Below are 16,548 nucleotides of genomic sequence, written 5' to 3'. Positions count from 1 at the left end.
ATAAGAGCTTAAGCAATTATTCATCTTCTAATATTGTGTTAAATTCTGTCTCTCTCTGCTATGCTTCTGTTAAATGCATATTACTGTAATTGTGGGTTGTACATTATGAGACCAAAGCTCCACCTCCACACCTAATCATTACAGTAACAGCAAAATATTTACTAGATGCCTTAATCTCACCATTATCAACAAGCTTTTTGCAGTTGGTATGTAAACCTAAAAGGGTTTATATTTAGTTGACTTAAAGAAACAGAATTTTAATACAGTTTCAAAATACATTGCATACATTTTTCAGTTTTCTAAATCATGAGCAAACATTAGTATCTGCGTACAGATACGTGCTGAGATATTTCACCCCTGACATGCCTGCTGAATTGTGGGAATCCAAAATTAATTAGATTGGTAAAAATATCTGGAAATTAAGTCATTGACTATAACTCATTTCTAGGAATATCTCCGTTTTATGAGTAAACATCATATGCAGAGGGTAACGTACATCATTTAAGAATATGAGCTTTTAGAAATGAAGTCAAGTTGAGTCAGTTTTGCTCAAGCAGGGAAAATAATCACAGATTTGCATCAGAAGACTTCTCAAAACTGCTGCAATCAACAGCTTCTATCCTTAGACTCTCAATTTGCATAAGGACACTTTGAAACAAGAAGCCGGCCCTGTAGGCCCGGACCCATGAATGTAAATACATTGAGAGTTGTTTATGAGGCAGCCGTTTTAGCTGAATATATCAGAACAACTCTGTCGTAAATTCTGTGATTATTTCATCTCGCGCTTGGTTTTTCTCCCCTCGTCTTTGTCTGGTAGGTCCTGGTGCTGCTGGATGTCAGCCCCGACCAGTCCATGGTGGACGAAGGCGTTGCCAGAGAGGTCATCAACCGCATTCAGAAACTACGCAAGAAGGTGGGGCAATTATTTCAGCCGTACTACTAGTACTGGAAGCGAGTGACGCATAACACACTAGTACTGAATTCTACAGTCGGTGTTTAATTGTTAGATTCTGACACAGTTGAAACAGCCAGTGCATGTAATCAGGGTGAGCAAAACATGCCACCGAGGCAGTCGGGAGTTCAGCCTCCGACTTTTTTCCGGAGCTTTTCTTTGTTCGGCGTCTTTAAACAGAGTTACGTTTGTCTTCTTGAACCTCAAACACTCATCTTACCACTACACTTACCACACACCCCGTGCTCACATGCATGCTGTTAGCCCCACTACCCCCACTTCTCATTTTCATTAAGTTTATCAGCTGACTGGTATTGCAGCCCAACATTGTAGACCTTGCACAGAATCTTTTATGTATTTTTTTTTTCTTGTTATATTTCCCTCCCTTTGGTCACCCCTGTCCTCCACCCTTCCTCTTTACGTCCCGTGATATTGTCAGGGCAGTTTTGAAATCTTTCCACTGCAGCGTCACAGTTAGAGGTTTCTCCATCATAAGGCAGGCTTAATGGAAGCTTAATTACAGTCTGGCCCCTTTCAGATTCTAATGTTGGAGCTTTGAAGTGGTCTGGAGAGTAAAGACGGATTAGCCAACAGCCCCTTGTTTTCACAAGCAACAAACAGTTTTTTTCCGTCCCCCTATAGCAGTGGTGTGCACTGGCTCTCGGCCAGGCTAAATTCCTGCAGTTATTTCAAACTGAGATCTGATAGGAATTTTCCACCCTGTGGATGGGAATTAATTTTTTTTAACAATTCTCGTACATGTTCGGTAGCACTTGGTGGGTGTGCACGTATTATCTATGTTTGCGTGGGATGCAGGGTTGAGAAACAGGGGTCAGTGTTTCCTTTTTTTTTTTTTTTTAAGGACTACTCACCAACTGGAGATCCCTGTAGCTTTATCACACACACACACACACACACACACACACACACACACACACACACACACACACACACACACACACACACACACACACACACACACACACACACACACACACACACACACACACACACACACACACTCTTGCCCCATCAGGTTAGGGTCAGTACCTTGACTTAGAAAAGCCTATAAACCTTCCTCCATTGATCGACTGCTCCTGTGTATCGAGCTAACGTTATTCCTCTGCCCTTGAGCCACATCCTGCAATTGAGGTGTGCTTGCGAGCAAGTGGGTGTATGACAATATACGTGTGCATGGCCGTGCACACCAGCACACTGCAGATTAGGATGAGATCAATGGGTTTGAATATGTCAAGGTTAGTGGACGCTGGCAGCACATATTGCCAAAATAGATGGGCTTTCATCCAGTAAAAACGTCCCCATGTCCCCTTCCGCTTTATTTGTTCCAATATGCGCTGTTTTCTGCTTTTTAATCCCTCCATTCTTTTGTCTGTCCTTCCATTTTGTTTACCCCACCCCACCACCCCCCGCACATCTTACTTCTTTCTGGTAATTGTTTCTTCCAAATGTCCTTTACTTATAAAAGAGCAGGAGGGGTTGGGGGGGAAGCATTAAAGAGAATCACTTGTGGCAAAATTGTGATTCTCTGCGTCCTTCTCAATCATCTGTTTTGTACGGTCATTTGAAGACCACTTCCAGAAGTACTTTTAGCATATTGACACACGTGGCTTTATGTTTCTTTAGACTTATTTCACCAAATGGCTAGTCCTGCCCGGTGTCTTTCAGCACTATGAGACCATAGACAACTTTCTTTCATTACAAGAACCAACACGCTCACTTGATGTTGATTTTAATAAAACACTACCTGTCTCTCAATCTCCTGTTTTTAGGGGCATCTGGTGCCATCAGATGAGATAACTGTGTACTACCGCTGCCAGCCACAGGGGGAGTACTTGGGCTCTGTGATCCAGGCTCACAATGACTTTATCCTGGCGACCACTAAGGCTCCACTTCTGCCCTTCCCTGTCCCAAAGACTGCCAGCATCATCATAGAGGAAACGACTCAGGTATGACAGGATACCTTTGAGACAAGCAGGGTTACTGTTTGCTACATCGTTGCTGTTGCATCACAACATTTATTTTATATAACGATGCGTGTTGTTACAAGTGCGAGTGATACTTTACACGTGTTGTTGGTTGAACACCCTAAATTGGTATCAGGATCTTACCATTACTACTCTCTGAATGTATTTGCCACAAATGTCATGCCACGATTACACTTTGTTTTTAAGGGATAATTCATTTGAGAACATTCAAATCATATATGCCTTTGTTTCTTGCTCTGTTTATTTTCCTGCAGCTGAAGGGCTCAGACTTGGAGTTAACCATAGTGAAGGGATCCTCAGCCCCTCGGGCTCCTCTGAATGGACCAGCTTGCACATATGTCAACGTCAGGGTGAAGGTCAACAACAGAGAACAAGGTAGCACATGGAGAAAGAGTCTTTTCTTTTTCCAGCCAACAGGATCAACAAGAATACGCATTATTGTTTAACTTTCAAAACGGCAAGAGAGGTGATGACATACAGTATTAAGAACACTATATTTATGCAATATTCAAAATAACTGAAGTTAGCTTTGTAGCCTTGCGTATGTAGCATAAATTCAGTCCCCTTGTCTTAGCTGTAATTCACCTGATGAACCGGTGGGTTACGTCAGTAAAACGGTTTGACTGGTTTGTTGTTTAGAGGGCGCCGTGCTGCTGGAGAATCCAAAGGGCGACAACAGACAAGACTTTGAGAAGCTGAAGAAAGTGTGCAGCAGCATCTTTGGAACCAATAACACGCAGCTGAGATTCTTCAGTGGCAGGACTGGTGAGGACTGTTTTCAGAAAGACATGAATGTGTCTCTTTCTACTCTAAGTGAGACCAATGAGAAATTGTTACGGTAAACACATCTTGCGTCTCTTCATGTAAGTGACTCCTGGTCATCCTATCATCAATTTATACTATATTATACTTTTATTGTTTTTTTGTTTTTTTAATTATAAGGAATTATTGTAATCGTCTGTAGAGATATGGAAATTACATGATTATACACACATTAACAGCTAATGATTAAAATGGTATTTAAAAAAAAAAAAATCACTTTGTTTCCTTTGACCTCCTTTGTCACCAATCAGTTGTTTCATTAACCATTCCTTTCCAACTGTTTTATTAATATTGTTCAATATTTTTTGTTTGTGGCTTTTTTTTTTTTTCAACATTTTTTTATGCGCCTTCAATTGTTTATCTCATTCCGACATTTTTGCTGTTTGAGCAGAAGTATAAAGCCTTTATCAGTCAATAAACAAAAATCATTTATTGATTTATTCAGTTGTATTTTCTGTATGTTAACCTCGTCTGATGTGTTTCTCAGTTTAGGGTGTCCATAATAACCGGGATCATTTCCCGACAGGTTTTCTGTGTACTGTTGGTGAACATGTGTATTTGTGTGTTTACAACAGAGTTGACCACCAAAACGGACCTTCAAGCTCTGAGTGGTAAAACCTTGTCAGTGACTTCCAGCTCGTCCCCCCCCGTCCCCGTCCCCACCACCGACACCCTCCTGTGTCCTTACGTGAACCTGCTGCTCTGCAACGCACAGCCGGCTGGTGAGAAGCGCAGCACATATAGAGACAATAGTCTCACCAGTCTATCTCGGTGTCAAAGGACGAGGCTTGAAATATTTTGTTTTGTAATCCTTATCAATTTATTTAACTTAAAAGACGTGACGGTTTGTTTCTGACAGACTAATCACAGTCTGACTCGGACACTGGGATACAAATTTCTTAGTCATGGGAAATCCTGGGAAATGAGATCTTTTATTTGAAGACCTGCATATATATATATATATTTGAGATGAGGATCATTTTAAAGAAATAGTTTGACATTCTACATGGTTTATTTTTCTAAATTTTGTCACTAGATCAAATGTCTCTTGCAGAGAGCTATCTGCCAAGATCTATTGTGCTTTTCCTGTTGCTTTATTTTTACCGTATAGATATGAGTGGTATCAATTTTCTCATTTGACTGCAGCCAGAAAAGAGAATAACTGTTTTTACCAGGACGTCCAACTATTCCTTTAACTAGAATATATATGGTTGTGTTGTTGAAACTATAAGAATGCCTAATAGAGTTTAAAGTGATCATGACAACAAGTCAAAGAAATGTATTTAGTTCTTTCCACCACTAGAATTACAGATACTCGTTGAATAAAGCTTCCAGTTTAATCCTTTAAGTCTGTCGGACTCGAAGCCTTCCACCTGACTCCTCTACTCGCGCATCTACCGATTGATCAGCCGGCATCACTTTTCTTCCTCTCTCTGTCCTCCCGATCCCATGGCTTCGCTTGTCCTAAATATTCTTTCCGCCCCCTCCAGAGTGCCAGGCAGGAGAGGTGGGCACCCTCCTGCTGGGGAACCCAGTGGGCCAGAATGGGCTCGACTACTCGGGCCTGCTCTCTGAGGCTGCCAAGGTTTTCGGCCTCCGCAGCCGACGGCTTAAACTCTACCTTGACCAGGACCTTACTCAGGGTGAGATAAAAAAAAAAAAAAAAAGAGACAGAGCTTATCATCTTTGAACTTCGTATCCATGAAGGGAACTTAAACTTACTATAAGGCTAATAATGCTTAGTACAACCCTGTTAGGTTAGGACGCTGTGTAAAATGTAAATAAAACCCATATGAAACCCATGTGACCCATAAACTGAGAAATGTTCGTTGTTTTTTTTATTTTTAATTTGATGCCAGCAACACATTTCAAAAAGTTATGACGGGGGCAACAAGCTGTGACTGTGGAGTACACCACCTTCATGACAACCTCTGTCTAACCAGGAAGGAAGTACACAAACTGTACACCATTTCACAATTGTACATCTTTCAGTACAGAAAGGAAGATTGTAAACACTTTTAAAAACACGTTTAGCTTGCGAAGAAAACTGTAGGATGCCAGTTGTGTGTTGTCAGAGGATATAGATATTTATTTTCCTTTATTTTATCCAACATGCATAACGGTTCCTGCCTGCAGCAGGGCTAACAACATATTTTTAAAATGTGTGAAGTGCTGAAGTGTTAAATGCCTTCTTTAAGTGAAGTCGGTGAGTAAGAGGCTTTAATGTGATCCGAAGAAGAAAAAAAAAAAAAAACACAGCGCTTTCTCTCTAAAGGTTTTTAAAACTGCAATCTGATGAATGATAAACAAGCGGATTCTTTGTGTCTTTGTGTTTTCCAGAGCTGCCAGCTGATTCATCGGTAAAATCTCTCGACACCAAAACTCTGTTTGTGAGAGTTCTTCCGACCACAGCCGAATCATAAATCCACAGGAACGTTTGTTTCCGACACATCACTTCACCCGAATGAAGTTTTCTACCACACAACAGCCCCATTGATGTACGATAAATCTATGACAACATGAAGTGGCTCGAAGAGTTTAGATGCTTTTTTCTTTTTTGCGCTTTTTATTTTTTATTTTTTTTTAAACCCTGATGCCAAGCGGGGTTTTCTGTCAATTTCACAACTGTTTATTGGGTAGAGTCTATGTCACCCCTGTCTTTTGCAAGATGGCACAAAATTAACATGTCTCAAGATGTCTTGAGATTTTAATGCGTTTCAACTGAATCCCAGATGAGTTTTCGTCATAATTAGGCAAGACTTAAGTGTTTTTCTCCCTCCCCGTTTCTCCCTAGCCACCAGACACCTTCCTTGATTCATACTTTATTCATCATCAGTTGTGATAGTTTTTCAAGAAATTGCTGTTAGTCTGTATTTGATGTGGACTGAGGAGAGATTTGTCGGGGGAACTGTTTTCATACTCTACTAGAAAATCGATGCACTTCAACAACAGAATGGTCGTTCATACATAATCAGCGAATAGACCCAGTGGATCAATGTGTGAATGAGATGTGTGAAGTGACTGTTCGTGGACACTGGGAATTGTCTGACAGAAAGACAAACACATGTGAAAATCCTCTAAAAGAAATCACAAAGGTCCATTTACCCCAGATTAAAGTATTTTTTTTCAAAAACTCTCCAAAATGAAGATTCTAGGAAACGGTCTGACTCAATTAACTGTCAACATTACATAATGGATGGTTGTCTTTATTATGATAATGATGCGAGCTACTTCCCTTCAAGCTTATTCCAGAGTAATTATTACTTTGGCTCATAATTGAAAAGGCAATTTGGGCTATTGTGCTTAGACACCATTTTGAATTTAACAGATAAACCTATTGTGTTCGTTGCATTGGGAATCCTTTGACAATGGAAAAGGCATTTAAAAGGTGAAATGGATTTTTGGGCTGCTGTACCTAAGGGACAAAAGACTTCTGTAATAAAAAAAAAAATTAAAAAAAAGCAACAAATGGATAATGTGCTATTATTTTAAGTGACGAGCAGAATAAATCAAAGGTGACTCGACATGTTTGTTTTTTTTTCTCTTCGCTCAGACCTTTGTATGACGGAGAGACAATATGTCTGTAGAATTATAGAAAAATTCGCTTGGCTTTGTTCATGTGCTTGAGTGAGACATTTTGAGCAGCAAGGTCGGATAACAAATAACGCAAAATGGATCACAAATGCCGAGCAGTAAATTAATTTAAAGATGCAGTTGGACATTCTGGAAAATACTTTGCTTTCTCGACGAAAGCTGGATGAGACTATTGATTCCACAGAGTTTAGTTTAGTAGCAGATTAAATACAGGAAGAAAAAGGTCGACTTTTTATTTTATTTTATTTTTTTAAAGATAACAAAACCTGCAGAACAATACATCTACACCCACACATAATACCTATTAAAACCTTAAGTAGTCATTTTCAAAGTTCCTCTCCTGGCATTGACTGAATCTCTAAAAAACTCTGACGGTATTTGTTCTTTAGGTATGTGATGTCTACAACCCAGACTGTTACTGTAGCTGCAAAGTGAAAATCGTAAACTGTTATTTTATTATTTCGATAATGCATCAGAGAACATCAGAGGTACGTGAAGACAAGATTGTCTTGGACTGAGTCAAGCTCACAGTTTTCCCATTTATTTCATCTTTATGCTAAACTAACTTGACTGTCGGTGTTGGTTTCATTTTGAGTGGGGGGGTGGTATCAGTTTTCTAATCCAATTCTGTAAGAAATAAAAATGTGTAATTCCCAAAATGTTTAGCCGTTCCTTAAATTATGTGTACAGCACAACCAAACAACAGAGAAGGATGATACGTTTTCTCCTCGCAAAAGAAAAAAAATAATTTATGATGGCGAGGAGGCCGAGACGACGAGGCCGTCTGACGATGGAAATGTTCTCCATTTTCTTCTCTAACAAACCAGAAGTCAGCCTCAACAAAGCAACAATCTAGAACTCCTTTGGCTAACCATGCTCATCATGTGGAAAGTATATGTTCAGGGTTTCTTCGTACATGTGATGACACCGTGTTCAGTGTCGACTAACTCATAAACTGGCATGCAGCTCTCTAGTTTTGGGTTTGAGCGATGAGAAGCCACTATCTCATCTGTGCTGGCTACGGCTGACCCAGTAACTATCTATCCACGGAGAGATGTATTAATCTTCCACTGGCTCCTTCTGCTGGACCTATTTATTATCATAAAGATGCTTTTCAATTCCATCTGCCAGTCAGACGAACAGATGCTCCGTAGATGTGATTTAAAATATGTCACCTTTTAAGAAAAAAATGATTTTCATTGTGTACAAGAATAGAGACTGAAGATGTTAATCAAGCCACCCGCGATTCAGTTCGTAACATGACATTATTGTCTAATAAAATGGGTGACCTTGAGGTCTGGTTTGACTGTTAAGAATTAAACATAATGTTAGGCTCACGTGGCTTCCCGGAGGATGTTCAATGGGGTACTAACATCCACGGGCGTGGTGTTAAATCTGTGTCTGTGAAAAGTTTCCCACTGGTTTGAACCCATTTCTAGTGAGAAGGCCTGCGTGTGTTTGTGTGTTAGGTTGGTGTGTTTTGATTAATGAACAGGTCAGGAGAAAGAACAGTTTGTGGTCAGTTGAGGTAACTCTCAGCTAGGGGCGCTGCCGCCGAACCTCTTCCAATCTCTTATGCAACACCATACTATAAATTGACTGCTAATTAGCATCCAAATTAAACACATAATATGCTTTTATTATTCTACTATGCTTCTAATGCTCATAAACATTTGCTCACTGCAGTGCCTTCACAGTGATTCATGAGTTAGCAGTAAAATGTACTCGGCATTAAAACGTGAAGTGTAGCTTTATGCCGTGTTTAGCTTTGCTTCTGGATGAACAGTATTTATAATGTTCTTTATATTCTTTTTATATTCTCTATTTAATATTTTGCCTTTGACATGTTATATACTGGAAAGTTTCTTCATATAAAAACGGGTTTACATATAAATGGCCAGAAGGGATGTGTGCTTAATGTTTAATCAGCTCAGTTAAATAATTGTCAAAGGGATTTACACATTGAAGCAAAAATCATTTAACAATACGACCATATATTACTGTAAGCAATGCCGCAACATGATTTGTGAAAAAATAACTTTGATATATCCGGAGATATTAAAGGACTAGCTTGTATGGTAAATGGTTTGGCAAAAATGTTGAACAGTACACATATCATTACTGTCTTACAGTGACGTTTATCGCTACATTGCTTGCCCCAACTTTTACAGTTGCATTCAATTTTGTACGTCTCCTATTTGAGATTTTGTCTGAAAGGAGAAAAAGGACGAGGAAAATAAGATAGCAGGGCGTAATGAAATAAACAGATTCAAAATTTGAGTAAATTCTCTTTAAAAGTTAGTTTAAAATCCATTATGTATCAGCAAACTTTTTTTTTCTTTCTTTCTTAAATACAGTATGCTCCATTGGCAAAGTTATGACGTGAAAGTGTCATGCGTCTCCTCACCACTTAAAACGAGGACTATAGCACAGTACTTAACACTCCATGTCAGCACTTCCACTGCAGTGCTTTTCACCTGTGATTCCGGCGTCTCTATAATCATGTGTCCCTTCAGTGTGATGATTTTATCCTCACCCCTACTGGGCGGAGCAGCATGCAGCTTCACTGGTTAAATATTAAGCACGCAGCTCTGTCTCATCCTCCCCTCATCCATCTTGCTCCCATCTGCTCCTGCTGCTCCCTCTGTGCCTCGACACACCTCGGGCCCGGGTGAGAGAACAGGGCGGCGACCCATCTGCCCACAGGCAGCGCAAAAATACAGTATGCGGCACAGGTGACGTTAACATGACGACCTCTGCCGTCTCAATAATGGTGGACAACTGAGCACGTTTAAACTGTGCTGCACTGATGATTATACCGAGTATGTAGTATTTACTGTAATTCCACAGAAGCAGAATGAGATGAGATGAGAGGTGATGGTTTAGATGCACCATGAACATTTATAAAAGACTATAGAAAAGTGACATTTAGAATAAGACACGTTTTGAATGTCCAAGATATTAAAGCCAGTTAAAAATACGAGAAACCGGAACCTTGTATGTAGAGCAGATAAGTGCAGTTTTGTTGATTTATTGTAGATTGCCATTGCTGTGTCTTATTTTACCTTAGTTTTATCTGGTGTTTTTTTTTATCTTGTTCATTGCTCCTCATCCGGAGTTGCCAACTTAATTTCATCATACTCTTACAGTGGCAATAAACTCTCTTATGTCGAGATATTTGTGATACAACAATCTACCAATCAACTATAGTTATATCTGTAACCTCTAGTGTACTGTCTTTGTGTTGTGTTTCTGTGTTATTGGTACTTGTTCTTTTCTTTTTCTGTACTCCAGAAAGGTGAAAAGTAATATAGTGTGCTGCAGTGACAGCAAAGAACACAACTGTAATGTTGCCATTGTCGGAGTAAAGACAGATGTTTTCAAGAATATATTTAAAGGCAGTTTACAACCAATCTGTCCTGGCAACACGTGTACCGCGTAATGGAAAAATCTAAATCTCTGCCAGTAAATCAATTTTCAGCGCCCTGCATGTTGCCCACTTCAGAATGACAGCAGCAAATGCAACCTCAAACAAGTAAGCACAGTGGGTAAGAGGATGAAAAAGTAGTAACAGTTGTTATTTTGGATGCAGACGCTGTGTAAACTGGCAGGCTAAATAGGGAGAATTCACCAGCCACCCAATTCCCTGCTAATAAAGTGGAAGGCAGTATTTTAAATATACAAACAACTTATGTAGTTCAATGCAAGGTTGTAGTGAAAGAATAAGAAAACCCTCAATTTATCAGGATGGCTTGACTTCCCCCCCCCCCCTATTGTACTTTTTTATTATTCCAACTATTTTGAATTAAAAAAAAATACTTGTCATATTTTTTTAAACTGCAGGATGCCCTACACCCTGAGGTTTAACATTTACATTTCATGGGCATTTGATCTTTTTTAAAAAAAAAAAAGCTATAGGCTGATTATTGTATTTATTTATTTTTTAACCATTTGAATGCACAGAAAACACAAACGCTGTACAGATCAAGATTCTTAACAATAATAACAACCTACATAGCATAAATTAACCCAAGAGGAAAAAAACTAACAAATAAAAAAAGGTGAAAGGGTGTTTGGAAAAGTGTGGATGCCTCTTTATAAATATATTCCTTTTCCTTTATTTACATGCTAGAATGCAACAACTTAATGCCACGTAGTAACATATCTTGTGGGAGCCTTCTATACACTTGAGGCTGGTTGATACACTGGGCAGGCTAATGTAGTGTATTGTAATTGTAATGGGCATTTAGGCTGATAAGCAATACACAATTGGAGTAGACTATAATATGGTATGTCTCAGTGTTTTTAGAGCAGCTGCCTCGAATTTATTTTTCAGCAGTAGAAAATGATAGCCCAAATAAATGAACAAAAATAAGAAGAGGGGAAACCAGACCAAAAAAAATAAATCCAGGGCCATATTTATGGAACAACTGTAAAATAGGCTACTTGTAAAAACAAGTCTTTATAAGTCAGGTTTTTTTTTAGGTGTGAAAAAAACTGATTATGTTATAGGCCTATTTATTTAGGCTACTTATTTCGCTGGCAAGTGAATCTGGGCCTAAATATCCTAGGTGGCTAAAACCTTCAACGTATTTTCATCAGATTGTTTGTAAATGATCAAATATCAGAATCTGCAATTACTAATTTGTTTACCAGGTTTATTGTGTTTATTAATCTTCCAATGAGTTGTTTTTGACTCTTCTTGGACACAATCAACAAGAAGCTCTCTCTTCTTCTGACATTTTATTGCACTTTTATTGGCTCTGGCAGCCACGTGTTTGGGGAAGAAATACGTGACTTCGGACGGGAATTAAACATCAAAACTCCATATTCTTCCATCCTGGAGGTTGGGATGATTTCTGAGGAATATGGAGATGTCTTTAACACCGCGGTAAGTCACGTTTGAAAGTTTGGCTCCGTGTTTATCCTCGAAACAATAAGTATGCTTTAAGGTACCGTGCTTTTTTTTTTTTTTTTTCTCAAATATTTACTTTATGTTTGAAACACAAACTCAGGCGAGCCAGACGTTTTATACAAAGGTATGGTCAAAGTAGGCAGATTGTACAGCCGTCATTAGAAAGTCTGTGCAGTGCTAAGGTCGAGAGTCAAGCAAAATGCAGTGGGACTTTGACACCAGCGCGACCAGCTCGGTGCTGCAGGCTGCATGACGTTTGTGGTGTCTCCAAAATTAGGACAACTTTTTTGATTTTTGATTTTGAAACAGATGTTTGGTATGCAGCTAACAGGAAAGTCACCCCAGGTTAATTTACTTCCGACAGTCTCCTGCCAGGCTGACCGGGAAACGTGTCAGTTGTCAAAAGTAATGTTCTATGTTTCTATCTGTTGCCTACGTATTAACCGACTTGATTAACAATACTCCTACATCTCTGGCTAGATGCCACTCTAATATAAATATCTACGATAAGCCCTTACGTTCGATTCAGGTAATATTGTGCAACAATTGTGCTCCTCGTTCACTTTTGTTTGCGCAGCGCAAAGTGGATAAACGCACTGGCGACGTGCGTCGTGACTGAACAGAAGGAGCAACCAGAGCAGCGCTACAGCTCGAGTATCTCCTGATCTTCTAAATGCGGCATCTATCTTCATCCTGATGCGCCTGCTCCTCCTCCTCCTCCTCCTCCGCCTCCTCCTCCTCCTGGAACAGCAGAAACAGGTAGGACACGCTTCCGATTTGGGAAATATCACCCACACACGCAGTTTGGGGATGGAGGTGGGAGATAGTCTTCTACATCCTAGTTGTTGCGCTCCCTTTTTTTTTTTTTTTTTTTTTATTTTTATTTATTATTATTATTATTATTATTATTATTTTTTTATAGTCTTGTCCATGTCGTGGTTGTTAGGAGACCGCAGTCAGATGAGGAGTCGATGAAAATCGGAAGATGTCCTGGCATCCGTAGTGAGATGCGTCGGCAGGAATGGCACACTGTTGCTACCCTTTCTGTCTGCTAGAGTTGCCACAGAGCCGCGCATTGTGCCGCAGGTATGCAGTGGAGCAGAGGGGACGAATGCAACCAGTTAGTTTCTTATTTTCCACCTCTATTTTTGTGGCTCATATGCTGCATCTTCTGTCTTGATATTATACAGTTTGTTAATATTATGATTGGTTATTGGTATAATAGGGTGACCCCATTTTCTGTTCTTTTATACTTTCCATGTAGAGTGGTACAATTCAAAGTAGCCCAATTTTGACTTACAAATACACTTAATTCTCAGAGCTAAACATCTGACTGTTCACCGAGACGATTTTTTTTCCCCCATAATCCTCAGGACCTCTCTTAATCATCCGGATTAAAAAAATATGAGATATGTGACACGATAAAAACAGGTTTTAAATCTCTTAACCAACTTACACTGCAGTGTTGTACCACATGAACCATTATCAGCTATAATCACATTAATCATTCATATTCATTAAAAGCCATACTAACATAGTATGGTTAGAGTTTGCCTGTCAGTAAAGGACACCATGTAATTTCGAGGTAACTATATATTTTGATTTACATCAGTCATTTACAACATTAAAACCAACACCACCATAAATCTAGCCTTTATGAAGATCGTAATGTTCAGTTGTTATTCAGTCTGTTTGAGAGAGTTGTTGATTTATTTAAATGGTCATTTCGAAGACTGTAATTTATGGTGCTGTCAAACTGCACCGGGTTATACTGAGAAGTGTTCTTAATATTTTGTCCCTTTCATTTAAATGAATTGAGTTGCCAGAATATTAGGAACACATCTCAGTATAACCCGGTGCAGTTCGACACCACCATAAATCAGAGTCTCCAAAATCACCAAGAAAATCAACTCTCAATCACTCTCTCAATCAGATTGAATCACAGCTGAACAGGTGTATCTGTTTACAGGGAGGATTTATTCTTGGGGTGTTGTGTTCTATTTTCTGCTTCATCTGTCAGTTATGGCTGAACAGTGTACGTCACTTTAAAAAAAAAAAAAAAGGCATAAAATCTTTGTTTTTTGTGCAACAGAGTGAATATTTTTCATCCCAATGGTTCGAAGAGTCTTAAATTATTCAGAAAATACCCAGACAATTAAACTGTTACCCAATATCCAACTGTTTAAACAACCACCTGGAGTTGTAATAGATACCAGCTACTTAATCTATTTTTTAAATGGATCCGTAGAGGCAAAAACTGGAGCTGAACCTAAATAGCCCAACAGAAAATTTAATTGGGGATACAGTACCTGCCTCTTGGCCAGAATTTAATTTGTTTACTGTAAATCCTATGTGATAAGTTATATATTTAGTTGATGTTAACTGTAGGCTTGTGGTATTAGTTGTAGATTTTCAAATCATAGCCAACTTTACTGGAAGTAACACAACCCCCGATCCAAGCCCCTATTTGTATACTGTAAGTGAACTGTTGTCACCAGTTGTGGCTCAGTATTTGTTTTGTTGTTGCGGTGTGCAAGGTTAATTGTTACAGTTGTCAACAGTCAGTGTCCAAGGTGAACCAATGCAAATTAAGATGACGCACTTCACATCAATGATACATAAAGATGAGCTGGCACACAAAGAAGAAACATTTCAAAATATACAGATGTGTATATATCATTATATTTTATATTAGAAACAATCTACTTTTCTTCTCTTTTCAGAAGATTATGAACTTTGTTAAGATGTACGAGGATGCTTCCTTGTTTTCCCCATTACAAATACAACTCTAGGTATTCTCTCCAGCATTTGTCTTGTTTTGTTCATCTTTCACCTTGTTTACCAGGCCTTGATTCCTGCCAGGTAATCAAATCTCAAACAAAACTCAAAAAAGTTATCATGCTTTCATCTCAGACATAAATGAAGTAGAAGTTGTCATAGAACAGATCTTGAGTCATTCATTTAAAGTCTTAACCGAGGACGGATGATCTGTTATACTTCGTTAGTCTGTATGGGAGTTTAGGTGTGGTGGTATATCGCTGCTTTGATAGTTAAAAGGCAGGCTTCTCATCAGCTTTGTCAAAGGTGACGGTTTTAAGAGTTTGATAGCATTTGTTGTGCTTGAGTTTACGGTGTTAGTGAGTCTCTCTCTTTTATTTTTGTAAGTGAGTGTGAAATTGCGGCGGCATGGGGAGGGAAGGGTCTTTGAAGAATTGTCAAATAGTTCCCAGTGAATATCAAACAGTATATCAGCTTAAAATGCCCATCCCAAACAAATGTGACCTCTACAATGAACCTATATTTCAATTATTGTGTTTGAAGAAATAATAATAGTGATAATTGTTTATTTTATAAAACTGACTGATGAGTCAAATCAAACATTTCATCGCTGCCCTGACTCTAGAATTGCTCCTGATTCCAAATATGTGTTTTAGATGTCTGTTTCTTTGGACTCCATTGTAAAAGTGTGGTCAACACTGGATTCCAGGACTAAAATTAGAGAGTAAAATCCAATAATACCCTGCATGAGTATTGTTCAAAACTATGAAAACAAGAAAGTATTTAATAGATATACAATCTCCCTTAACGTACAGGTGATAGTGATTCAAATCTGAGTTTGAAAGGCATACTGTAATCCCCATTTATTCTTCCTCACAAACAGTAGCTCTTTTGGAGCTGCTCGAATGAATAATGCATACGTAATTACACTGCTTGTTTGGGCTTGGGTTAGTAAGGGCCAACATCTCAGTGTGTTTGGGTGCGTGAAATCTCAGGGGTTTTGGGAGATTGTTGAATGCTGGACATTGCTGAGGAAGTAAATGTATAGTCAACAATTATGCATGTCTAGTCCAACCATCCATCCATTTTCTTCCGCTTATCTGGGATCGGGTCACGGTGGCAGCGGGCCAAACAAGTTGGCCCAGACTTTCCTCTCCTCTGCAACATTTTCCAGCTCATCCTGGGGCATCCTGAGGCGTTCCCAGGCCAGCTGGGATATATAATCCCTCCAGCGTGTTCTGGGTCTTCCCCGGGGTCTCCTGCCAGTCGGGCGTGCCCGGAAAACCTCCAGTGGGAGGCGCCCAGGAGGCATCCTGATCAGCCACCTCAGCTGACTCCTTTCGGCGCGAAGGAGTAGCTCCTCAACTCCAAGTTCCCTCCTGATGTCCGAGCTCCTTAAACTATCTCTAAGGCTGAGCCCGGGAACCCTACGGAGGAAACGCATTTCGGCCGCTTGTAACCGCAATCTCGTTCTTTCGGTC

General features: G+C 39.4%; 2 protein-coding genes across 2 annotated transcripts in view; both read left to right on the top strand.

Annotated features, from left to right (window-relative positions):
- Nucleotides 1-7,304, top strand: part of iars1 (isoleucyl-tRNA synthetase 1) — a 55,684-nt gene extending 48,380 nt beyond the window's left edge. Inside the window, exons 28-34 of the mRNA XM_069690912.1 lie at nucleotides 818-913; nucleotides 2,743-2,919; nucleotides 3,213-3,333; nucleotides 3,598-3,723; nucleotides 4,356-4,502; nucleotides 5,271-5,423; nucleotides 6,121-7,304. Coding sequence (XP_069547013.1) covers nucleotides 818-913; nucleotides 2,743-2,919; nucleotides 3,213-3,333; nucleotides 3,598-3,723; nucleotides 4,356-4,502; nucleotides 5,271-5,423; nucleotides 6,121-6,203 — 903 coding nt within the window. The 3' untranslated portion in view covers nucleotides 6,204-7,304. The remainder of the gene's footprint in view (nucleotides 1-817; nucleotides 914-2,742; nucleotides 2,920-3,212; nucleotides 3,334-3,597; nucleotides 3,724-4,355; nucleotides 4,503-5,270; nucleotides 5,424-6,120) is intronic.
- A 5,641-nt stretch (nucleotides 7,305-12,945) lies between these two features.
- atp2b2 (ATPase plasma membrane Ca2+ transporting 2) overlaps nucleotides 12,946-16,548 on the top strand; it is a 128,070-nt gene continuing 124,467 nt past the window's right edge. The window contains exon 1 of the mRNA XM_069690887.1: nucleotides 12,946-13,048. The gene's annotated coding sequence lies outside the window, so the exon portion shown is untranslated. The remainder of the gene's footprint in view (nucleotides 13,049-16,548) is intronic.

This window comes from Brachyistius frenatus, unplaced genomic scaffold, assembly GCF_029030835.1.
Source record: "Brachyistius frenatus isolate BFR_SWC_R1_liver_20210118 unplaced genomic scaffold, ASM2903083v1 Contig_10, whole genome shotgun sequence".
In the NCBI taxonomy this organism is placed as follows: domain Eukaryota; kingdom Metazoa; phylum Chordata; class Actinopteri; family Embiotocidae; genus Brachyistius; species Brachyistius frenatus.
This window is presented reverse-complemented; position numbering and strand designations above follow the sequence as displayed.